This window comes from Trichechus manatus, unplaced genomic scaffold (genome assembly GCF_000243295.1).
Source record: "Trichechus manatus latirostris isolate Lorelei unplaced genomic scaffold, TriManLat1.0 scaffold00004, whole genome shotgun sequence".
In the NCBI taxonomy this organism is placed as follows: domain Eukaryota; kingdom Metazoa; phylum Chordata; class Mammalia; order Sirenia; family Trichechidae; genus Trichechus; species Trichechus manatus.
Genome location: NW_004443940.1, coordinates 17,715,062 through 17,741,085, shown reverse-complemented (window position 1 = coordinate 17,741,085; position 26,024 = coordinate 17,715,062). Strand labels below are relative to the sequence as shown.

General features: G+C 45.0%; 1 protein-coding gene across 1 annotated transcript in view; it reads right to left on the bottom strand.

Annotated features, from left to right (window-relative positions):
* The window catches only part of SPRED2 (sprouty related EVH1 domain containing 2), a 125,236-nt gene extending 99,537 nt beyond the window's left edge, over positions 1-25,699 (bottom strand). Inside the window, exon 1 of the mRNA XM_012556219.1 lies at positions 25,130-25,699. Coding sequence (XP_012411673.1) covers positions 25,130-25,155 — 26 coding nt within the window. The 5' untranslated portion in view covers positions 25,156-25,699. The remainder of the gene's footprint in view (positions 1-25,129) is intronic.
* Positions 25,700-26,024: the final 325 nt, after the last annotated feature.

Sequence of the window (26,024 nt, the reverse complement as noted above, 5' to 3'; positions counted from 1 at the left end):
TTCACCTATGAAGACAGTGTATCCACTCATGCTTCACCCTGTGTGAACAGAAGAACACAGAAAAGAGTCGGGAAGGCAGAGCACAGGTGACCTCCTCGGAACTCCATTTTGAGGATAGCTCTCCCTTTGGCTCTTGGGAGTGTCTTAAAATACTACTAACCTGAGAAATGTTCTAGGTATAATTTTATTTTCTAGAACAAACTATTGATGGATGGATGGATGGATGGATGGATGGATGGATGGATGGATGGATGGATGGATGGATGGATGGATGGATGGATGGATGGATGGATGGGTGGATTGGTGGATGGGTGGGTGTGGGAGGACAGACAGATAGATAGGTATATAGATACATACACACATATTGAAAGCTGGACAAGGAAGCTAGACGGCTAAGGGAGCAGAAAAAAATGATTACAACGTGACTTATGTGTAGGGTAACTCCCCAATAAGGCACCAGCATGGGCTATGCCCTCATTTCTCCTTTTGTCATGTTTCTTTCCCAGAGTACCCTCTGGTACCCTGCACAACCACAAATCCTTCACACAATCTCAAAGAAATCTTTGTAGTCAATGAACCAAATAGGGAAGTAGCTCTAGATCCTCATCGTGCATTCACTTGGTTAGCCAGTATTTATTAGCCTGTTTTCAGCTCCAGACAGTGTCTTGCAAAACCAGTCTCTTGGGCCCCTTTCCTTTCTTGCTGGTTCCACCTTCGAAGCTGCTTATCAGAAGGGCAAGATCCTGCCCTTCTGTCTAGACACCAGGCCCCTCCATAAGTTGAAGCTGCTTTCCCAGAGGCCAGTTACATTCACCTGCCATGCAGTGTGTGTGTGTGTTTGTGTGTGTGTGTGTTAGTAGCCATCAAGTTGGCCCCCCAACTCACGGTGACCACGTGGCACAATGGAACAAAATGCTGCCTGGTCCTACGCCATCCCCATGATCAGCTTCAGATTGGACCGTTGTGATTCATAGGATTTTCATTGGTTGACTCTCAGAAGTAGATCATCAGGCCTTTCTTCCTGGTCCATCTTACTTTGGAAGCTCCACTGAAACCTGCTCAGCATCACGGCAACACACAAGCCTCCACTAATACACAGGTTGGTGGCTGAGCATGAGGTGCACTGGCCAGGAATTGAAGCTGGGTCTCCCACATGGAAGACGAGAATTCTACCACTGAACCACCACTGCTCTCTGACACATACTCCAACCAAAAACCAAACCCATTGCCATGAGTCAATTCTGACTCATACTGAGCCTATAGGACACAGTAGAACTGCCCCACAGGGTTTCTAAGGAGCGGCTGGTGGATTTGAACTTCTGACCTTTTGGTTAGCAGCTGATCTCTTAACCACTGCGTCACCAGGGCTCCCTAACACATATTAGATACCTTAAATATGCCAGGCACTATATAGCAGGCCCTTTCATGTCCTGTGTCTAATTTAATGCTCACAAGCCTCATATTATTAGTCCCACTTGACAGATGAGAAACCCAAAGAAAGAGAAGATAAACACAGAATATAAGAGGGCAGAGTCAAATAACCCAGCTTCCCTGTCTCCAAGGCCTTTTTATGGTGGCAGTTGTTATTCCCCTAGGAATTCCCTGACAACCTCTTCTCTGAATTGGGCATAGAGCTCCAGGAAATGCTCTGACCAGAAGTACTTTCACAGATGAGCATTTATCTTTCTCCTCCACAGCCCTCCTCCAATGCTGGTCTACAAGACCCCTGTCCTTGGCCTCAGGAATTGGTCAGGTGTGTAAAGGATTTTTAAAGTCCTTCTTCAGCTCATAAGGAGCCCTGGTGGCGCAGTGGTTAAGCACTCAGCTGCTCACCAAAAGGTCGGCAGTTCGAAACCACCAGCTGCTCCGAGGGAGAAAGATGTGGCAGTCTGTGTCCGTAAAGATTACAGTCTTGGAAATCCTATAGGGAAGTTCTACTTTGTCTTACAGGGTTGCTACGAGTCAGGATTGACTCGATGGCAGTGGGTATGGTATTTTTTCTTTTCTTTCAGCCCACAAATACTGCCCTAATACTGGCTTTCATCATAACCCCTACCCTTTAATCCACACCCTATGTAGGACCACAATTAACAGTGGATTTCTCAAAATTATAGATGTCATTTTTATGGAGCACCTCCTCACTGAGCTGGACCTTATGTACATACATCATCTAACTTAATACAACAGCCCTGAAAATTAGGCATTATGGTCCCTTCTTCTGAGGACAGTGAGGCTTTGATAAACCCAAAAAACCAAACCCATTGCCGTGGAGTGGATTCCAACTCGTAGTGATCCTATAGGACAGATTAGAACTGGCCCATAGGGTTTCCAAGGCCATAAATCTTTACAGAAGTAGACTGCTAGATCTTTCTCCCACAGAGAGTCTGGTGGGTTTGAACTGCCGACCTTTGGTTGGCATCCGAGTGCTTAACCATTGCACCACTAGGGCTCCCTGAGGCTTTGATAGGTTCAGGTAATTTACCTGGTCACACAGCTAATAATTAGCAGCAGAGTGGAGTTCACACCCTGGTTTGTCTTAGTCTAGAGCTGTGTTGTCCAATATGGCAGCCACTAGCCACATGTGGCTACTGAGCACTTGCAATGTGGCTAGTCTGAGTTGAGATGTGCTACAAGTGTACACACTGGATTTAAAAGGTGCAGTATAAAACAAGAATGCAGAATGTCTCGTCTATAACTTTAAAGTACTGATTTTTTGAAAGTAATTTTTTTAACATATTGGGTTAATACATTAAAATTAATTTTACTTGTTTCTGTTATTTTTTTATGTAGCTACTAGAACACTAAAATTACATATGTGGCCCACATTGAATTTCTACTAGACAGCATGGGTCTAAATCCCACCGGTCTTTACCAAAAAGCCCTACTGCCTACTTATAAAAAACCCACTGCTATTGAGTCAATTCTGCCTACTTCTAACAACACAAAAACACAAAGAACAAAACCAGCTGCTGTCAAGTCACTAGCTCATGGTGACCCCTTGTGTGTCAGAGTAGAACTGAGCTCCACAGAATTTTCAATGGCTGACTTTTCAGGAGTAGATCACCAGGCCTTTCTTCTGAGGTGCCTCCGGGTGGACTTCAACCTCCAACCTCTCAGCTAGGAGCTGAGCTCGTTAACCATTTGCACCACCCAGGGATTTCTATAATAGTTCTTAGCAATTTATACCTTGTATGTATTTTAAAAAGATTACAGTTACCACAACAGTCTGACTTCCAGTAACAAGAACTGTGCTTCCTGATGAAGACTTTAACAATTTTAAATGCAAAAAACCAAAAAGTTTTAACTTCATGTACAGGTGCCAGAGAACCTGTCAGAAGCCTTCACAGGGCTGCTCCTCTCCGCTGTCCCTCCTGGAATGCTCAGCATTGTTCGTGGCAGTTGACTGTACCTTTTCACACAAAGTCTCCTTTTTAAATCACTACTTGTGCTTACTATCCCAGGTCTTAACCTCGCTAGGTAAAAACGGTTCCCAAATCAAACCGAAAGAGAATCTAGCTTTTTTCCACATAGGAGGCTGTTAGAGGTAAGAAGTTAGGTTGAAAGCTGCAAAGGCTACAGTGGAACCATAGGGTCTGCAGTGAAACCCTAAGAAGCCTTTTGCACTTCCATACTTGTCCTCTGGGGAGTGGTTCTTGGTGCAGGGTGCAGGGTTGGCATCTGGATGGGGGTCCCGGGCAGCGTAGGAGGACCTTAGGCTGCGTCACTATGGAAAACCTGTCAGCTGAGGCTCTCGGTGCACCGCAAATGTGAAGCCTCAGGGTAGTTCTCTCTCAAAGTTTTCAGCTCTTATGTTACAGTAATACTAATCAGCAGCCCTGATGGCGCAGTGGTTAAGAGTTTCGCTGCTAACCAAAAGGTCAGCAGTTCAAATCCACCAGCCGCTCCTTGGGAACCTTATGGGGCAGTTCCACCCCATCCTATAGGGTCGCTATGAATCCGAATCCACTTGATGGCAACAGGTAATACTAATCAGCTACAGCAGCCACCTTTTTTAAATTGAGTGCTTTCCATGTGCCAGGCACTATGCTGAGCACTTGACCTACATCAATCGCCTCACTGAACCCTCCAGCTATCCTTTGAGGAATTGCTCTCTGCAAACCAGGAAATCACAGCTCTGGGCCCAGGCAAGACTCGGTTCAACAGCAGGCTCTGAAAGCATCACAGAGGGAAACTGGGTCTCCCTCTGTTTCTTTCCTAATAGCCCTATGATATCCCCACAGTGTGCTCGTAGTGGGAGGGAGATTCAGTCAGTTGCAGAAGTGCTCACATGGCATCATTTAATAGTTACTTAAATTACATGTTTTAAACTTTACGCCCACACGATGACAGGACAAATGGTACTTTTACCTATGTGCTTGTAATGGGCCACACATGCATAGGTTATGTGAAGTAACTGGCTTGAAGGGACTTGTAAAACTAAGCTACAACAGGGGACAAACATTAAGGATGGAATGCCAGTCTGAACAGCTCACTTCCTTGCCTTAATTGGCTTCCATCTCAGTGTTAATTGACTTTGAGTTAAGTACCTTCACACAAAGAGAGGAAAGCTAACCTTCTCGCTGGGTAAGTATGTCTTTATGGACTTCATAAAATGCAGATTATGTAAACACATACTCAGGAACTATTAAAAGCATTGGGTGGCTGGAGTAATGTAGAGGTGGCCTTTGAGATTCTTGAGTATTTGCTAGATATTTAAAAACATGAACATCAAGGATGTCATTATAATTTAGGAAGTGGATTTCAAACTCTGGCTTGCAGGCTTTTCAAAAATGCAGATTCCCTGGGCCCCACAACAGAGAGGCTGATTCAGGAGGGCTGGGTGGGCCACAGACATCTGCATTTTAACAAGCCCTCCAGATTACTGATTCTGAGTAGGTGGCCCAGGACTGCATTTCAGGAAACAATGATTTCAGTGCTATAAGCAGCTCACTCACCTTCTTGCCTGGCCTTTCCCACCCCCACCACAGCAAATCACGCAGGGAATACAACAGGCTGGAGTCCTTCACCTAGAAGTGGAGAGGTCCTTTGGAGCAGGAGGGAACTCCCTTCCTCATTCCTGCCCATTTTACACCAACAGCCAGTAAGAGATCCAGCAGTGCTCAGGCTGGCAGTAGGAAGGCCTTCTTTTTGCCCACTTCTCCCAAGGGGAGAGATGTCTGCTCCTCTAAAGCCCACAGAAGCCAATGGTGACCAACATATCCATTAGAAAGAAAATCAATGGTGCAGGTTCAGCATGAGTGGCCCTGGATGCAACATTTTCCATGCATACAGCCTGATGCTTCTACCACTGACCCTGGCCCCAATGCCATCCTAGACTGCAGGAAGAGAGGCAATATCCAGAGTGTGTACGAGTCTGTGGCATCTGGAAATGCACTTGAGTTGTGGGTCCCCATTTCAGGAGAGACACAGTCACACTCATCCACTGATAAGGAGACCAGGATAGTGTCTGGCCAGCAGAAGAGAAGGAGGGGGCACGCCTTCATGTCTCTGAAGGATGGTCAGGACAACAGAGAATTGGTTGTTGCTATTGCAGAGGACAGCGGGTCCAAATAAGAACTCGCTGACAATGAGAACTGCACACCCAAGACACTAGACGCTTGTAAGCCGGCCATTCCTTACCACCGAAGGGTCAGAACAGAAACTGAAGGGTGATCCGGTGTAGTAGAACAGATCATACTTCTCAACTCCCTTAATTTGTAGGATCTTCAGATCCTGCGTCTCAGTCTCTGGAGGACTGTGTGCTTGAACCAATGTGTCCTCAAGCACAAATAACCCTGTCCCAAAAGCTTATCAGAGTGGTCCTCAAACTTATGAGACTAGAACATTTGTGTGTGTGTTTTTTTTTTTTACTGGACACGGAGATCACCAAATTAAGTATCAAATGTGGTGACTGAAGTATTCCCAAGGCCAGAAACTATCAAATCCATAAAGTGGTTATGAATGAGTAAAAATTTTCAACAATAAAGAATGAGTACTTGTTGGTAAGAGTTACTATGTGGGTTTATTAAAAAATTCACAAAAGCAAGAAGTTATTAATATTACCACTGTATCGGTATGCCAACTCAGAAACACAATCTCAACGTACACCAACATGCTACTAGTAAAGCTCCTTCAAGAGAGAAACATCAGGTCTTAAAAAAAACGACCTAGCATTTTCAAAGAACAAGTTTTTTCACAGACGTGAGCTACAGCACATATTCATTCTCATACATGTTTGTCTCTGTAAAGTGATTCTTAATTTCATCTCCCAGATTATGAACCTTCCCATCTCCAAATAGGGAAAAGGAGGAAGACCTAACTTGCTTCTTTGCTTTTTATATGTGTTTAAAAGTACTATACTTTCCTGAGTTATTATCCTGTATGATTGTTATAACCTCTGAAGTTGGCTGAAGAAACACCGAAGCTCTGTGGGCCTGACATGCTTGCCCAAGGCCATAGTGGCTGGTCACCAAGGAGCCCTCCCTCAACCCGGGTCTTGGTGTCTGGGAAGGGCCCATCACCCACACCGTTCACAACCAAGACTCAGCTCTGCTGTTAGCTCTACTACAAACTTACTCAGATCTCTCAAGTCTTCTGAGAGGTTCCAACCTGCCTGTCAAGACACGTCGGGATAGAAAGAAACGCCAACTACTTGGTCAACTACAGGAACCTTAAGGAGATACACGAAGTTGAGCACTACTGGCCGAATTTCAAAATTCATCTGCCTCAAACTTCTGTGAAGGAAGCTTTTTGGGGGGAGGAGCAGAAAAGGGGAGCACAGGGGGCAGGGATTGACAGGAAGCTAAAAATCTACAAATAAGGATATGAAATAGGAGATTTGGTGTCTGGGGAGCACAGGCCAGATAGTTGTGCTCTGGATGCCATTTTTCTGGAGAGAAGTCTTCGAGGTCTTATCAAGTCAGTAGTTGATTCTGTCCCATTTCTAAGTGTGCCCTTCGCATTTTCTCCTAAGAAATTAAAACCATTTTTCAGCTTTTCCCACGCTGGCATGCAGTGCCACACTTCTGGGTAACAAGCTACAATCTTAAAACCTGGCAACAGTTTTTGTTAGACATCTGTTTTAAGTCAATGAATTTTCATTTCTAGATAAAAGTATATGATTCTAAAGCTCTTTAAATTCAAGCAAATACCAGCCCTATGTTAACAAAGATTCGTCAAAAAATCAAATTCAAGGAACTATTCCCATTCCCTGTAAAATAACTGGCTCTACTCTACAAAAACAAAACAACCCCCGCCCCCTGGCAAAACCCTATATTTACTACTTTAACTATTAAAATAGCTCAATTCGTATCCTAAAGGCATTTGTATTACATCACCAAGGAAAACTTCTGAAAAAAATTAATAGGGCTTTTAAAGTTTTGGCCAAATCTTCTTTAAAAATAATAAAAAACAGTTGTAATTTTTGACAGCTGTAGGTGTTTTTCATGTGTTTTAGATTTTTTAAAATAAAAGACTTCTTGAATTAACAAATAAAATGTATTTTTTATTGTCTCTTATGATCCCACTTTACACGTAACATCAGTTTGATATCTTTTTCTGTAAGAGGTCTCTGGGTGGCGCAGATGAGTTGCGTTTGACCTAAAGGTTGGCAGTTCAGGCCTACCCTGCAGCACCATGGAAGAAAGGTCTGGCGATCAGCTTCTGTAAAAATTACAGCCAAGAAAACCCTATGGAGCAGTTCTAGTCTGTAACACATGGGATTGCCAGGAGTCGGAATCGACTCAACAGCAACATTTTTTGTTTGTTTTTGTGTAAGAGATTGTTATCTAACTTAAATGTGAGAACAAAGAGGAAAGGGCAAAAGAAACAATATTCCTTGAAACACTCACATTCCCTGATATGGATGTGTATCACCTTTCAAATAACCTCCCATATGAGGGACTAATCAGGATAAGTTAATGGGCGTCGGAGAGACAAGGGGATCTTTAAATAGAGTAAATGCTCTATGTTCAGTATTGTCTAGGTTGGTTGCAACCTTCTAGATTTGCTTGGGTGTTTCTCCTTCCAAACCCTGATTTACAAAAACAAAAAACAAAACAAAACCTGTTGCCGTTGAGTCGATTCTGACTCATAGCAACCCTATAGACAAAGTAGAACTACCCACCGTGTTTCCAAGGAGCAGCTGGTGGATTTGAACTGCCGACCTTTTGGTTAGCAGCCAAGCTCTTAACTACTGCGCCGCCAGGCCTCCAAACCCTGATTAGTGCAAGGCGTATTAGAATCTCCTGGGGTTTTTTAATACCCATGCCAGGGACCCAGAAATTCTAATTCAACTGATCTAGGGATGAGAAATCTAAGAGTGGAAAGATGGAAGAGAGGTGCGTGTCCCTGACAGCATCCCTACCCAACCCCAGACAGGCTCTACTTTGGGGCCCCTTGTTATGTTAATAAGTTGTCCTTGTTGTTTAAGACAGTTGTGGCGAAGGGTTCTGTTTCAGGCTGCACGCTAACTGCACACTGCCTGGGGAAGGTGTGGGGGATAGGTCAGACCTGCCTAATTCTCCTGGTCACTACTGTACTGCTCAATCCTGAACAAGAGAAATGTGGAAGATCCCCAAATCACCCTTACTGTTTGGATGATCCAGAAACAATGTCATATGGAGCCTGAAAATCAACAACGGAATCTTTAAGCCCAGGAAGGACTCTTTTCCTGAGTAAGAATGCCTGGCTATGGGGATTAGCAATGGGGGGGGGGGGCAGAAGCCCAAAAGAAAGAAATTTAAGAAAAATGGAAGTTTCCTATCCTATACAAGCAGTATCACATCTTGTTATACCAAGGGGAGCCCTGAATGAAAAACAGTTTCAAGCAGGGCTGGGAAACAGATCAAGTCTCATCATGGCAAAGGGGGATGTGGTCGTCCCACCCTGTCTGCTGGATGGGGGCTCTCGGGATAGTGTGTCTTAGTTTGGAGATTGTTTTCATTCTTCCCCAAGGCTAGTTTTCTACATGTCCTTGGCCCCAACACTTACTAGCTAATTCCATAGAGAGGATAATCCTGACTTTATCTGGAGTTAACCCGTAGAGCAGTGGCATTACAAAAACTTAAAGCAAAAAGCTACCATAAAAAAATGCTCATTATATGACCAGCTGGTCAACTCTCCTTCCCGCTCTTTGCTGAAACAGCACCTGTTGGCTTAGAAGTATATGAAGTTCTCACACTAATGTGCCATAACCGCCACCCTTCCCGTCCTGGCATCCACCTACCCCCACACCCAGGAGACCTGCATATCAAATATTACTTCCTGCTGTCTATGACCACATGGCCTTGGCAGTTAACATCAAAAGCAAACACATGGGGAGAACAGAAGGCGCTGTGGGGAGGAAGAGTAAGCATACGTAATGTTTCATAAGCTTTTTTTCTGGTGCCCAGGTGCAAAAATGTCACATGTATTTCAATTTGGCATCTAAGGGCTCATCTCTCTCCCAGGATGGCGAGCTAGAGGGGGCTCTTTTGTCACTAAAACTTGATGTGTGGAAGCCATGCCCCAAGATCACTACCTGCCATTTGCAGGCGAGCCACACAGGAATTGTGTTTTGGTACCTCATCTATCCCAACCTTGTACATGGTGTAACCAAGGCTAGCAATCTGTTCAATGTTGATGGTTCAGTGTCTACATGGACCACCTTTATCTGAATTGGTTAAGTTTCCACCATCTGCTCCTTGTCTTCTGAGTGTTCAGCAACTCAAGGATAGCAATTGTCATGGACGTTTAACCTAACACTCCAAACAGCACTGGAACCAAGTCCAGGTAACATCTTCTCCCCAGCACAGGGAAGTCTGTAGCTGTGTGACTCGAGGTTAAGTCACTCAGCCTCTCAGGATTGCAATTTTTTTTTTTCTTTTTTGAACATTTGATAGTTGTTTAGGTGAAAGTTTACAGAACATATTAGTTTCCCATTCAATAATTTATACACAGCTTGTTTTGTAACATTGGTTGCAAACCCTTGAATGTGTCAGCACTCTCCTCACTTCCTCCCTAGGTTCCCCATGTCCATTTGCCCAGCTTTCCTGCCCTTACCGTCCTCATATAGTTGATTGTTGAGGTGTACATTCCTCACTAGTATTATTGTTCATTTTATAGGCTTGTCTATCGTATGGCTATAATGTGATCTCCAGGAGTGATTTCAGTTCCAATTTTGAAGTGTATCTCAAGGGCCATAGTCTCAGGGTTTCCACCAGTCTCTATCAGACCAGTAAGTCTGGAAAATTTATGAATTTCAATTTTGTTCTACATTTCTTGCCCACTCTGTCCATGACCTACTATTGTGGTCCCAGTCAGAGCGGTCAGCAGTGGTTGCTGGGCACCACTGAGTTCTTCTGGTCTCGGGCTAATGTGGATTGAAATTTCTTTATATGTAAAAGGAGGGAACTACACCAGTATATTTCTAAAATCCTTTTCTGTTCTAAAATTTTATGGACAAGTTGCAATCATTTTATTCCATTGAGAAAGGGCAATGCGTCACCACTTCACAAGGACAATTTCAATGCGCAAGTGCTGGGTTCTTGCAGAAGTAACAGTACTACAAATAACCTGAAACAACAGTACTGAAGACAAACAAAAAAACCTCACTTGGGTTATTTCTAGGCTATAAGTTTGATCTACAGAATAAATTTGTTAATTGTGTTCTCAATTTCACAGCCCCCTTGACCATCTTCCAGCATACCAACAACCCCTTTGGGACCAAGGTTTCTACAGAAGTGCCCACTGCAGTTAATTAAACCCAGAGAGAAAAGTCCTGTCCAGATACATCAGAGCCACAGTTATTAGTGGTCTCCCTGACTCCAGCCTACCCTGTAGCCCCCACCTAGTTTGATTTTTACTAGTATATCACCTCAGCATCTTTTTGCTTCAAAACCTTAAACAGCATTATGAACTGTTGAATGAGAATCTAATTTGCTATGCAAACTTTCACCTAAAACACAATAAAGTATTAAAAAAAAAAAAATACTGGACTCAGAAGAAAAACCTTAAACAGTTCCCTTCTACCTAAAGAACGAAAGTCAAAATACCCAGTATGTTAGCCTGACACTCAATATCCTCCCAAATTTAGTTCTCTGACCTCCCTCAACCATAAACTTGGAGCTGGAACCTCCCTGCCTGTGGATGAAACTGAAAAACAGTTGCCCTCCTTCCTATCTTACCTGTGCCTGACCCGCTCTCCACTCCCCAGATTCCCTCTACCATCCTTATCTGAGGCCTCTGAAACGCAACTCCTGTCTCATTTTACTAAAAGTGAACTCTACCCTGGCTGGTATACAATAGGTATTTTATTCTTTATGATTTTCTCTATTTTTAGTAAAGAATATATTTATAAACAAGCATAAAATTTCTCCCTTTTTTAAAGATGAACTCTCTGTGCGATATTTGGACCTGCTTACCAGATCATCTGTAGGGAACAATTTCACATTTTGTCACCACATAAGAGATTCTGCTTCTAGGTCTGGCTGGCATCTGTGTCTCTCCCAACCCCACAGCACTTTCCTACAGAATAGAAGCCTCTTTTCAAATTTACAATCCCTGACAGGGGCAGATGATCCAGTAAGCAAGGTAAGCAGAGTCTTAAACTTTTGCTTACTTACTAAACTGTAGTGAAACCCCTATGAAATTGTTCACTACATTACACTTTGGGACTCACAGCAGTGATTCCCAACTTTCCAAGTACAAGGATTTAAAGGGAAAAAAGGCAGGGGCCCCCTCCCGCAGAGGCTGGAGTTGTATTTCTTAATAATTGTGAACTGAAAAAAATACACAACCAAACATCCACTGTGAATTCAGTAGCATTTTAATAAAGTTGTATTTTATGCATCTATAAATGCAGCTGTGTACATTTTAGAGTAATACATATATTCAGGTGCACTGTTCACAAACAATACTCGGACTGCATATGGGTTCCCAGCTACTTGTTTGGGAACCCCTGGGTGGTGGCATCAGTTCAAGACATGCCGATGAGGTACCTAAATGCTGGGGAGGGCCCTTAAGTCTCTTATTCACCTTCCTCTGAAAGAAAATATTAACAGGCTAATGAAGACACAACCAAAGAGGGTCTGTAGTTGGCTCAATTCAGATTTCCCAGTGTATCCACTTCCAGGATGGAATTATCACCACCATGGGCTTTGGTATTTTTAGTTCCTCTTTTGTGGAGAACAAAGGGTCTCTTACTTCAGTCCCCTGGTCTATTCTTGGCCTTCCTAGCAATGCTGCCTCAGGTACTCAACTACGTTCCAATTCATATTCCAGTCTCTCCCTCATCTCTCACCAGGAATTACTTCTAAAGAGTAAGCCCTGACAAGTGATGGATAATTTGCATTTTAACCCTATTCAAATTTGGGTAAATGGTTTAATATGCATGCTAATATTCCATCATTATTCCAATTAAGGAAACTATTATGTTAAAGTGTTTAATCAGGAGAATTAGGGAGAACTCCAGACACCTAAAATTAACCTCTAATAGTCTTGACATTCATTTCATTTAAGTGCAATTTGCCAAGCTATAAGCGACTTCTGCTTAGGCACGTGGGGATCCCTGATAAGACCTAAAAGCAATTCATTTCCTAACTAGATTGATGTCTGATAGAATAAACTAAAAGGGCTGCAGTTTAAATACAATCAAATCCCCAAGCAGTCACATTCCAGGGGACTTAAACATCATCATCTTGATCCCAGTAACAACAATGCTATTCGCATCAGAAACAACACAACCACTTCCTCTTTCTCTGACCTTCTCTGTTTAATTACTTCCTGTGATTTCTTCTAGGGCTGAGCGTGCCTAGGGCGGCAGCCTTTCTGTACATGACTGATTTGTGTGGAAGGTGCAGAATGCCAACTGCCCGTCAGACATCATACACACAATGCTGGGACTTCACTTTTTTTTCAAGTGATGGATCTCTTGGGCCTCCTGGCATTCCTCAAGAACTTTTTGAAGCCATAAGAAAAGAAAAATGTCTTTCAGCACGATCCCCTCTAAAGTCAAGTTGCACCTCAAAGCTGGAAGTCCTGCCAAGGATGCGGAAGGGCAGGAGATTGGTATCTCTCACTGTATAAGCACCGCCTTCTTGTCCAATGAGCTTCATCAACAAACAGATCCCAAATGCCAAATATGTGCAGTCACCTTCTTTTTAAGGTGTGGACAATGAAAAGCAAACCTGGTAGCTGTGTGCTCACATCTACCATCATGACTACAGGTAAGCCCTTGCTGCTTGAAGTGTGGCCCCTGGACCAGCACCACCTGGGAGTTTGTTAAAAATGGAGAATCTCAGACCTTACTGAATCAGAATCTTCATTTTAGAAGATTCCTCAGATGATCCCTATACACATTCAAGTTTGAAAAACACTGATACAGGATATTCCTCTCAAAATAACCAGTTGCTGTGGAGGCAATTCTGACTCATGTCAACCCCATATGGTCAGAGTAGAACTGTGCTTCATAGGGTTTTCAATGGCCGATTTTTCAGAAATAGATTGACAGGTCTTTCTTTCGAGGTGCCTCTCTCCGTTAGCAGCCAAGCGCGTTAAGCATTTGCACCCCCAGGAACTCCCCTCTCAAAATAAACCAAACCCTTTGCCGTTAAGTCGATCCCGACTCATGACCCTAGAGGACAAAGTAGAGCTGCCTCATAGGCTGTAGTCTTTATGGAAGCAGGCTGCCACATCGTTCTCCCATGGAGTGGCTGGTGGATTCGAACCGTCAGCTTTCAGTTAGCAGCCGAGCTCTTTAACCACTGCACCAACACCACTCCCGGTTCTCAAAACTCGGCTTAAATACAGGCCCAGGTGAATGCTATGCTTTGTTAGCCAGTTTACTTGCATATGCTTTCCATCAGGGGTAGGGAGGCTAGTTCTCTTTCCAAAAGAAGTATTTGTAGAGCTGCTGTTTATCTCAGCGCAGAAAAGGCCCTCTATTCCACAGGATTCTAAAATCAAAACCAAACCCGGTGCCGTAGAGTCGATTCCGACTCATAGTGACCCTATAGGACAGAGCAGAACTACCCCATAGGGTTTCCAAGGAGTGGCTGGTGGAGTCAAGCTGCTGACCTTTTGGTTAGCAGCTAAGCTCTTAACCACTGTGCCACCAGGGCCCCAAAGTATTTTAAGTTGGTCCTAATTTCACCAGCCCAAGAGCTGTATAAGTCAAGCTGTACACAAGCCACCACTTTTTATAAGGAGAAAACTGAGACTCCATGCATGAGGTTATAACGTAGTTTTAGATACATGGAATTTGAAGTCAAAAGACCTGGATGAAAAATAACAAATCCTGCCCTGTGTCCTCAGGCAAGATACCTTGCTGCACCTGTAGTGTGTGGATGCTTAACTGTCGGATATACTCCACCCACGTGTGTACACACACACATACACACTCACCCTAAAAACGACTTGAAGAACTTGTTAGGGGATTCTAGCAAAGGCATGAAGCACCTTTAAAGGTCTGGATAAGGAGCCCCCCACACCTCCCCTCTTACCCCATTGGGCATTCTAGCTTGCAGCTTCAGGAGGAAGCCTGAGGGAGGAGAGGAAGAAAAGGGAAACAACTAGCAAGCAGTTAGTCATCTGATGCTGCTGTCCTCATCAATGCGTGGGACCATGGCAACTGGTTTGGGTTTTTTGTTGCTGTTTTTTAGCACTCTAAAATGAAAGCTCCCTGAGGGCAGGGACTTCATCTGAGCAGCCAAGCCATCTCAGGCTAAGGTCTGGCAGAGTAGGCGCTCAATATTTGTAGTAAATGAATGGCCGATGGTAGGTAGGCACTCAAGGGCTCCCTTTCCTCTTGCCTCACATCCGCTGTTATTTATTTTATCCAATAAAACATTTTATACGTGTTTTTACAACGGGGACCCAAACTGCACATACAAAGTCTACCAAACTCCAAAATGATACCTGTAATCTGTTGTTGTGTGCGGTCGAGTCGATTCCAACTCATAGCGACCCCATGTGACAGAGCTGAACTGCCCCACAGGGTTCCGAACGCCTTAAATCTTTACAGAAGCAGACTGCCACATCTTTCTCCCGCAGAACAGCTGGTGGGTTCAAAATGCCGACCTTTCAGTTAGCAGCTGAGCACTTAAAACACTGCATCACCAGGGCTCCTTCCTATAATCTAGAATCCCTAATTTTCCTTAGTATAAAAGACAGCTAAGACTGGGCAGTAAGGGCCTCAGTGTTGGTTTACAGACAGCAGACTTTTGTTCTGAAATACGTTCACACAGAGACTAATGAGAAGGCAACCAATAGGCCTTCGGGGCCGGAAGAGAGATACTGAGCCAGAGCACACCATCCCAGCCAAGCAGGCCCACTTTGGGATTTTGAGTCTGAGAAAAATCACCAACTTGATTTAAAACTTATTGAGCAAAGAAGAGAAATTTAATAACTATATTAAGATTATACTCACACTTATGCAACTTTAAAATCTGCAGTGCGACTAATTACTTTTCTGTGCGGCCTTTCTAACCTTAGTCTTATAACTCCCACCCAGGTTGTTAGGCAGGACCCTGTGATAGATAGGGTAATTGTGGCCTACTAAGGGGATTGGTCAGTTTTGCTTAAAAGAGAGCCAATTCCAGAGCAGAGAGAAGAGCCCACCACCAAGGAAGAACGCCCGGGAGCAGAGGGCGAGTCCTTTGGACGAGGGAGCCCTGTGCTGAGAAGCTCCTGGAAGCAGGAGACCAAGAGAGACAGCAAGCTGTAACCCTGAAGATGATGAGAAGCGGTGGCAGGAGAGATGCGGCAGCAGGAGATGGCACAGCGGGCTTCCTGGTCCAAGGAGAGAGAAAGCTGAGTGCCTTTGGGCAGAGGCCTAGGGCCAGGGAGAGGCGTGCCTTCAAGCTCGGTTGGGAAGAGACTGTCCTGATGGAAGAACTGCATCTTGAATGTTCCTGAGCCTGACTTGTAACTGTTACTTCCCTAATAAACCCCATAATCCTGAGTATGGTGTGTGAGTTCTGCGTGGTCACTGTAATGAATTATCAAACCCAGCAGAGAAGTAGAGTGCTGTGGGAGGGGCAGTTGGTCTCAGAGTTGGTAAAGATGGAGCAGAGAGGAAGCGCGTCTGACCTCCACCTCATGGGAGTCAGCCTTGTGCTGCTGATCTTGGTTCTCCTTGCCCTTTGTGGGGTTGGAGAAGGTCAGACACTGCCCCCACGCCATTTTTACAAAAGGTCTATAAAAGTGAGTAAAACTACTGGGATGTTGATGATTACATTATATCTCAGGTCCAGCACTATTATCTGTATTCCTACTCCCTCATCCACTATATTCCTTGGCTGGAAATATAAAATGAAAACACCAACATGGCATGCAAGTAGACAAAACAAGTCATAAGCCAACTTACTTCTAAGAGAACCGTCGGTCTCACCCACCCCCACCAAGCCTACTGACTCTTGTTTTATAAACTGAACGCTGTTAGTAACATGGTTTCTAAACCACAAATGAGAAAAGGGGTAGGTAGGGATGGCAAGGGAGCCAAGGATGCCACTATAGGTAGGCACACCGACAGTAAGAGAGGAGATGAGCTACTAAAAGACATAAAACCTCCAAAAGCATAGCTGACTAGGGTTACTGAGTAAAAAGATGAAGAGTCAGCAGGCCATTATGAATATTCTAATACAAGAAAGAAGGTGCTATTCCAGAGGGACCTGGCAGGATAGCGTTGGAAAGGCCAAATGAAACTGCACAACGTGACATAGAGGCTCCAATTCTCCCCCACAAACTCCCTGAGGAGCCTTGAGCAAGTCATTTCAACCCTCTTAGGTATAAAGCGAGAATTTCATTGTGAGGTTAAAACAGTTCATGGATGCCGTCTGCCTTGCAAATCCTGAAAATAAATAATACCTTGTCATGTGAGGTGAGACATATACCAGTGGAGGATGGGTGGCACTGGATTCTCAATTTGTCAGGTGCTGTACTAAAACGAGAAAGGAGCCCTGGTGGTGCAGTGATTAAGCGTTCGGCTGCTAAACTGAAAGGTCGGTGGTTCGAATCCACCAGCTGCTCTGTGGGAGAAAAATGTGGCAGTCTGCTTCCGTAAAGATTACGGTCTTGGAAACCCTATGGGGCAGTTCTACTCTGTCCTAAAGGTCACTTTAAGTTGAAATCGACTTGATGGCAATGGGTGCTAAAATGCTTTACCTGTGCTATCTCATTTCCACTTTTTAATAGCCTATTAATAGCCAGCAGGGTGAACCTCATTTATACTAACCCAGAGCCCACTCGTGAGTAGGGGGCAGAGGTAGGGTCTGACCCCAAAGCCCATGTTTTTTCTGGGACCATCATGGCAGCCTCCCCTTAGTAGGAAAAGGCAACCTCTAAGTCTTTTTGGATGCAGGTACAACATGAATAACAGTTTAAATTTTTATACAAGATAAGATTATTTTTCAGTAAATCAATATTTACTTCAACCAATCAATAACCGTTTACAGAAAGCCTATTATGTGCTCAGCACTCTGCCAGGCCCTGGGTATAAGTCAATAAGCCATTATTCTCACACCTCAAAGGACAGATGGGCCAAGTTTCTCTGAGCATCATGCCCTATTCTCAGGGTGGGATGCAAACGCAAAATAAATAGCACTTATCTGAACAAGCAAAGGTCCCTGGGTAGAACAAATAGTTTGCATTCGGTGACTACTCAAAAGGTTAGTGGTATGAACCCACCCGGCTGTGCTGTGGAAGAAAGGCCAGGCAACCTGCCTCCATAAAGATGACAGCTAAGAAAACCCAGCGGAGTTCAGTTCTGCTCTATAACATATGGGGTCACCATGAGTTGAAATCGACTCCACAGCAACCGGCTTTTTTTTTTTTTTAATTTGAAAAATCAAGAGGCCAGAGTCACAGCAACGCAATGAGAAAAATAAGAGAAATAAATACTGAAAATGAAATGACAAAGATGTCATTATCAGATGAACAAAGGAAAGACCATTTTAAAAATTAACCTAATAACTTAAGTCTTATGCATTTATGAATGGACCACAGGGAATATATCTCAGAATGAAAACAACCAGATTTTAAAAATCATTATTTCAGTACACTGAGGAGCCAAAGACATACATTTTAGAAGCTGCCCATATTTTTTCTAATCTCTTCAATGACAAGTGTCAAATGCTAAGGTAAAACCAAAATCCATTTCTTTGCCTCTCACCTTCTAAGTGCAAGTAAACCTAGAAATTTAAAAAAAATATTCAACTACCCTTTGAGAGTAGCATACATAACAATTTATAAAGTATTAAAAGTATTAAAAATTTAAGCACAACTTGCTATCAGGCAACATGCTGCGTATTTTTTAGATAAAGATTACCTGAGAAAGGGAAATGAGTATGTAGTTATAAAACAGTTGCTGCTTATTGTAGTGAACTCCTATGCAATCAGTATCAAGTATTCTACTAAGACGCTGGCCCAACTTCCTCTCCATGACATGGGCCGCATGTCAAGCTGTGATAATAATCCTTCATCTGGGGCATGTGTACAGAAAACACATTTTGCTCCACAGTGCATATTACTCCTACTTCAAAGTCACTAAAAGCCCTAGAAAATACCTAAAAAGCACCATCAGCGTTTTAGTTTCAAATATTGATTAAAACGAAACATTTATAAGTTATCAAGTTTATCAATATGACTTGGTCTTAAAAAAACAATCTGACAAATTTACTTAAAACAAGCCAAAACAAACCAGCGTGCACATGCACACCCATACACACACAAACACACACACAGCTTCCTGTTCTGCCTCTATTATCATCTTGTTCAATTCCTTAGGATTTTGCTGTTAGGTTGTGTATGTGTGTTCCGCCTGGTAAATGGAACTATGCCAATATTGGAGCTCATCAGCACAGCAGCCGCCAATTCAAGTGTTAGGACGCCATTAGAATACTGCAGCTATCACTAATTGTTAATACAGGCAGTCCCTGGGTTATGAACAAGATCCGTTCCTAAATGTGTCTTTAAGTCGATTTTGTAGGTAAGTCAGAACAGGTCCATACGGTTCTTATTTAGCCTTAATTTAGTGAAGTCAGCATCGACTAGATGGCAATAGGTTTGGTTTGGTTTAGCGCAAGAAGGAGCCCTGGTGGCGCAGGGGTTAAAGCAATCGACTGCTAACAGAAAGGTTGGCGATTGGAAACCACCAGCGGCTCCACGAGGGAAAGATGTGGCAGTCTGCTTCCGTAGAGATTTACAGCCTTGGAAACCCTATGGGGTGTTGCTATGAGTCAGAATCGACTCGAGGGCAGGGGTGGGTTAGTGCAAGAAAAGCCTCAAAGACTTTTCAATGATTTAAAAGCTGCACGTGCAGCAAGGGTAGGTGATTGTGATGAAGAATTTGTTGCAAGTAGGGACTGGTTCAGTCCTTTCAAACTGAAGGCAAATTTACATAATAGGAAAGGGCCAGGAGGAGCTGAAAGCTGTCCATAAGTTGGTAACCTGGAGGTTCCTAACCCGTAACCCCAGGACTTACTGTATTGTGATTTCTGCAGAAATTCTCCTGCAAAGGCAGAAACACAGGTCCTGGCTTATAGAGCTCAAGATCTCCTACATCCCAGTTCCCGTAACAGTGATTGGAATCAAAATGGTTTTGAGTTGTGAGTCAAGAGGCCAATACATTTCCATGAAACACACCAAGGACTTCATGTGAATGTGCCTTCTCAGAAAGAGGCTCATATATACCCTAAGTTAACAAAATACAACAACTGCAATTATTAGGTTAGTTAGCAGGGGCCAAACAGCATTTTGAAATATTTAGATCCATTATTTTACTCAATAGACATTTATTAAGCAACCACAATGTGCCCAATGGTATTGGGCCAACAATTAGAAAATGAGGCAGTTGAGAACTAACCCTGAATTCAAAACGCTCATATTTCGGTCCAGAATACCGCAGGGTATAAACCCAACTCTAAATGGGGACAACTGCTATTCAGTGTGGGGGAAAAATACTATAAACAGTAATCTATTTGGATTTGGAGAGTGGGGAAGCGGGGAGGTCAAAGAAGACTCAAAGGGCTGCTTGAGGGGAGTGAGCAGACCTTCACCTATTGGTAAAGGGAAGGAAGAAAAGAATTCCAGAATAAAGAGCAAGAGCTACACACAGACTGTTGAGCCAGAGTAGTTTTTGGTATTCGCACTGATTCACTTTTTATATCTTTTTAGTTGGTTAAAGGAACAAGAAAGCACAGAGGATGAACTAGAGCCAGAAAGGAAGGAACACTTGTTAATATCCACACAGAAACAAACCCAGATGACTATCAGCAGATGGAGGTCTAGTGGAGGCCCACTAACTACCGGTGCTAACTCTCTGTGCAGCCTCACAGTAGGCACTTAAACTTTATACAGTGATGTGTCTGGTTTCCAAGATCCTGAAGATCCTTTCCAAGTGTTTTTGTTTTGTCTTGCTTTCAAGATTTTCTGATGAACAGACCAAGATTCCGATTCTGCATAATCAACTCCGTTTTTAAATATTTAAGGATTCTACTCATGTAGAGCAAAACACACCCTTTTTAAGGCTAACATAAACAGAATTAATCAATACGTGCTATACTGAGTTTAATTTCCACGATGAATGTAGATGTGACATTCCAGTAATAACCAACTCTGAATTTGTACACACACAGATACAGTTATCTTCAAGTGTACCACAGTATTCTCAAACCCAAGTTTATTCAAATTCATTACATGGCTCAACATTTTCAGGGAAGATAAGAAGAAAACAACTATGGCAAAGACAGACTGCCACCAACTCAGAAGAATTATGGACAGCATGACTGGCAGAAACCACGGAGACTTTGAAGTCAGAATGATGAAGGCTGGGCGCCACCACCCTTTTTGAGGCAGTACCTCATAGTGGTAAAAGCACAGATTCCTTTCTGAACCAGGCAGCCAGGGGTTCAAATCCCAGCTCCTTCAGTTACTAACAGTATGACCTTGGGCCAACTAACATGTCTGTGCTTCAATTTCCTCTACAAGTGGAGATACTACCACCTACGTCATAGGGTTGTTGAGAAGACAAAATGAGTAAAGTACCATAAAAAACTTTGGCTGTCTTAGGCAAGTAACTTCACTTAAACTTCCTCGTCAGTTAAATGAGTAAAATCTCCTTCACCTGGTTATTTAAAAATTAATGACTGAGCCTTTAAGACACCTACCTCAGTGCCCGGTAAAGAGCCATAATGGACACTCATTTTATGCTTGGCATTGTACTGCAAGCTTTACACAGGCTATCTCATTTAATTCTCACAGCAACTCCATGAAGTAGGTGGTATTTATTCACTCAGGTGAAACTGGCTTTAGATCATAAAGTGAGCAGATGGCTAAGACTTGAGCCTTAAGTATAAGCTAAAAATGCATTTCATGTAGGGTGCTTGATTGGACACTGGCTGAAAGACACAGCTAGGAAAGATATTTTTCAGACAATTGAGACTGAGTGTTAATGACATCGGGGATTATTCATTTCGTAAAATGTGATAATGATATTGCAGTTTCACAGAAGTGTATTCTTTTCTTTTGAGAGGCAAGCTTAAGTATTTAGGTGTAAGAGTCTTGATATTTGTAATTTATTTGAAATGGCTCGGCAAAAACATTCAAGCTTTTTTTTTTTTTGAGAAATAGGAAACCTTTCATTGTTAGGAAAAATATGACTGAGGACAAAGCTGCAAATCCATTCCCAGCAAGAAGTGTGGCAGAGGAGAGTCACCGTAGGAACAAAGTAGAAAGCTGAATGGCGTCCTAATGCTTTCTGAGTTGTCTGCTAATTTCCAAGCCATTCATCTTCACGATCAAATGCTTTCAAGGTACAAAGTATGATTTAAAAAAAAAAAATTCCACTCCTCTGTACAAAAAAAAAATAAACGGAAACTCTGGTGGCGTAGTGGTTAAGAGCTACATCTGCTAACCAAAAGACGGGCAGTTCGAATCCACCAGGCGCTTGCTGGAAACTCTATGGGGCAGTTCTACTACATCCTGTAGGGTCACTATGAGTCTGAATTGACCCGACGGCAATGGGTTTGGATTTTTTTTGGTACAAAAAACACTTCCAATGGTTTGTTGCTGCTCTTTACTTATCAAATTAATTTTAAAATTCTGTAGAATTGTAAATCTTAACATGCATGTCTATCTGGAGTGGGATCAAAGGAGAATGATCAGTGTATTTTCTAGAGGATAGGTGTCTTTTACAACCATCAACGAGAATAGTAGATATGCTTTCTTGAATTGTTGTATATTTATCAGAGGAGTTTTAAAGTGAGATTGGAAAGAAATTAGAAGACAAAGTGTTTTTTTTACTTAAGCATGATTTTACCAGTTGCAAGATTCTGTTTTATGGCATTCTGATGCTAAATCTAACAAATAATTAAATCTCTGTAGCTTTTAATAAGAATCATTTAAGTATATGTAGACTACCAAGAAAATTTGCTTTAGCTAAGGCACAAATATATTTCCTCTAGGTCTCCAGTTTGATGTCACTAATTCTCTTTTATAAGTAACACACCCTGACTACTTCCAAAAGGGTATTTGCGGGGTTCCAAACAAAATCACTAGAAGAGCAAACAGAAGACTAATATTCATGTAGAGGAAACGGTAAATCAATCTAGCAAAAATCCAGGCTAATATGGCTACTGTAGTCAAGCAATCATTTTAGCTCTGAGCTTGCAGACAGTATGGGGAAAAATAAATAAATAAATAAACCCAACAACAACAAAAAAGCAATCACAGCAAGCTCTGTAACTCATAGAGGAAAACCTTCCTGGCACTAACATTAAAAAGGAATTTTTCAGATGGATCATTACATAAGATCCTTGAACAACATAATGGACAGCGTCTCCAATGGCAGTTTACAGCCCGCTTTCTTCCTCGGCATCTCATGTCTCATGCCAAGGTCATTATATTAAAAGTAACTCAGAGAAAGCCATTTCTGCAGTAGGCTAAGGCGCCAAGGCTTTCTGATTCTAACTGAAATCAGAACCTGTCCTCAAATATCCATTGTCTCAACTGGCTTCTGACAGCCAGTTCCATGTTGAACTAGCTGTGAGAGCCTGGAATAGAGATATTTATTTATCCACTGATGATCCAACCAGGAATCTTTTTGCTTCAGATACCAGATGGGGCAGGATGCAAGAATAACATGCTGCCGTGAAAAGGAAGAGGCCTGGTATGTACTCACAAGGGATGGAGCAAAGGAACCCGGATGCAGTACCCTCTAAGAAGACTGCTACTGTGTCCCTCACTGCTCCTTCTCTATGTGAATACAAACGAGGAGTGATAAAATACCTGTTTACTAGCCAAGTCTGAAACAGGGCAAGGCCCAGCAACGCATTCCTTCTCCTCCATATTTCAGCTGGAAAAGCATAACCTTCTTCATATTACCATTTCAAGATTCTGTATATGAAAGTACGGCAAATAATCTAAAATGAAAAGACCAGCAGATGTGGTGGGACAACCGTGACATGCACACCAAGCAGGATCCTCTCCAGCGACGGGTGTCTGGGGCCAGTAGTGACTGCAGTCAAAGCTCCCTGGGGACCCACAGGAAGGAAATTCCCTTTCCCAAACACCAACCCTCTAGCCTGGCAACAGCAAACGCCAAAGGCTAAAGGGGCATTAAACAAAAAATGAGTAGGTTTTGGAGTAGAGTGTAACATTCTGTCACCTGCTGCAAGAGGAGACCTCCCCTTCATGCCTCCCTGTAGCCCAGCACTGAGTCACTTCCCCTCCGGGCACTCCTCCTGAGTTTCAACGCTTGCCTGGGGCAAAAGAACCCAGGCCTCGGAAGCTTGCTGCCCGCAGCCCTACACCCCCGCACCAACACGCGCGGGGCCTCCCTCCAGGCGCGCGTCGCGGCGGCTGAGGGCCGGCTATCTGCGCGGAAGCGGGTGCTGCCGCTACCTTGGCTAAGGGCAGCTCTGAATGAAAGAAGCCGAGGCAAGCTCCGGATTTATGAATGTGCAGGGGAGGAGGGGAGGAATATCATGTGACAATAAAGAAGAGTGTCTTATTCACAAAAAAAAAAGTGGCTGATGGCAGGCACAGGCACTGAGCGGCGTGGTGACCACGATGCGGTGACCGCTGGGACCCGAGGCCGAAGATCTGAGGCGCCGGGCCCAGCAGTCCTGCCCGCAGTTTACCCGGGATTGCAAACGCCTCGGGCCGGGGAGGGAAAAAGCCAACAGGACCCAGCGCCCGAGAGGCAGATGGGAGCTGCACCTCGACCGCAGACTGGCAAAAGGCACTGGTCCCACGCAGGGGTATGGGTCTGCCCAGGAGCCCCCGGGCGGAGCGCCCCGAGCTTTGTTCCTCTCGGGCTCGCGGGCCGGGCACGCTCGCCCCGTGCGCGCGCACACACATGCACACACACAAACAACACACACGCGCGCACACACACGCACACACACACACACACTCTAACAGCGCGCTGACCCACACGCTCCCGCCCCCGCCGCACACCCTTCCGATCCGCCCCCCGAGCTGCCCCGACCCTGCGGGGCGCGTGTCCCGGCCCACAAGCGCGTACACACGCGCCGCGGGACCCCTCGGGCGGTTCCAGCAAGCCAGCCCGCGCGGGGACTCGCCGCCCGCAGACCCCCGCGCAGCCCGCTCCCAATCCTCCCCTCGCTCGGCTGTGTTTTTATGAATGAAAATGTGGTATGCAAATGAGAGCGATTCAAGAAAACGAAATGGCGGAGCCTGGGCCCCAGAGGGCTCCCGAAGGGACCGCCGGGCGACCGGCGGGGCGGAAGAGTCACAAAGTCACCCTGTAAAAACCCACCGACCACGGGAGCCGGAGCGGGGTTGTCAGGTCTTACGCTCCGGCCGCAGATGATTTCTGGGGAGGGGAGGCTTATGAGTCCCGGGAGAGGGCGCGGGGACCGCCCCGAGGTCACCCGCGCGCCCTTGCCCCTGCAGCCACCCCCAGACCGCCGACCCTGCGTGCGCCGCCGGCGGCGTGTGGCAGCTTTTGCCCCCCTCTCTTCTTCACCAAGGGGGGAAATCTCGCGTCTCAGCCCGACAGGCCAGCGAGTCGCTGCACCCCACGCCAAGTACATCCCACGAGCGTCCCCGTCCCCGTCCGCGTCCTCAGCCCCAGAACCTCATTTTGCCCCCGCGGAGCACCCTCGTCCCACTCCGGGGCCAAACTTACTCGTCCGGGTGTGTTTCTTCGGTCATTTTCTTGTTCACCTAGACGCCTGTCCCGCAGCGGGCAGCTTTGCTCCCTTCATCTTCCTGTCCGCTCACCCCCCTTCTTCACATCTCCGGAGATCTCCTGATTGGGGGGGGGGTTGCGGCTAGAGGTGAAGGGGCGCCGCAAGCAGAAGGGGAAGAAGGGCGACCGGAGCGCGGGGTGGAGGTTTGGGGGAAGGGGTGCAGAGGCAAACTGCGGGGAGAGTGAGCGCCGCAGCGAGGAGGGGCGCCGCGGAGGGGCTAGGCGGGTGGAGGCTCCGGGGGGCTCGGAGCGGGAGGAGGGAGAGAGATTTGGGCAGGGGACGGCGATGGGGGAGAAAAGAAAAACAAGCGCGCCTTGGAGCCGCGGGGACTCTGAGAGGAGCAGGAGGGGAGGGGCCGGCCGCAGGCGGGGGCTCGGTCCGGGGTCACCCCCAGGGGGCCGGGCCAATCACGGTTCCGGGGAGCGGTCGGCAGCCCGGGGAGGTGCGCCTGGGAGGCGGTGCAGGGCGCCCCGTCCGAGCCCCATCTCTCGACTCCACCGATTTACTCCATATTGGATTCTCACCGCCGCCAACAGGAGGAGGAAGTAGGGCGGAAGCGATGACGTCTTCCCAGCGGCCAGAGGTGGTGGAGTGCAAAAAGCTTCCTACTTGCGACCGAAAAAAAAAAAAAGAAGAAAAAAAAAAAAAAACTTTGTCCCGCCTACTGAGCATGCCCGGCTTCCTTTCCCCCCTCCCTCCTGGCTTCCACTCCCGGAGGAACCGCGGAGCGGAGTTGTTTGCGTCGCGTCTGTCTGGCTCCGGATCCTCCCTAATCAGTGCTCCGGGTTTTAGGAAGCTCGGAGGAGGGAGGAGGCAGGAGCGAGGGAGGAC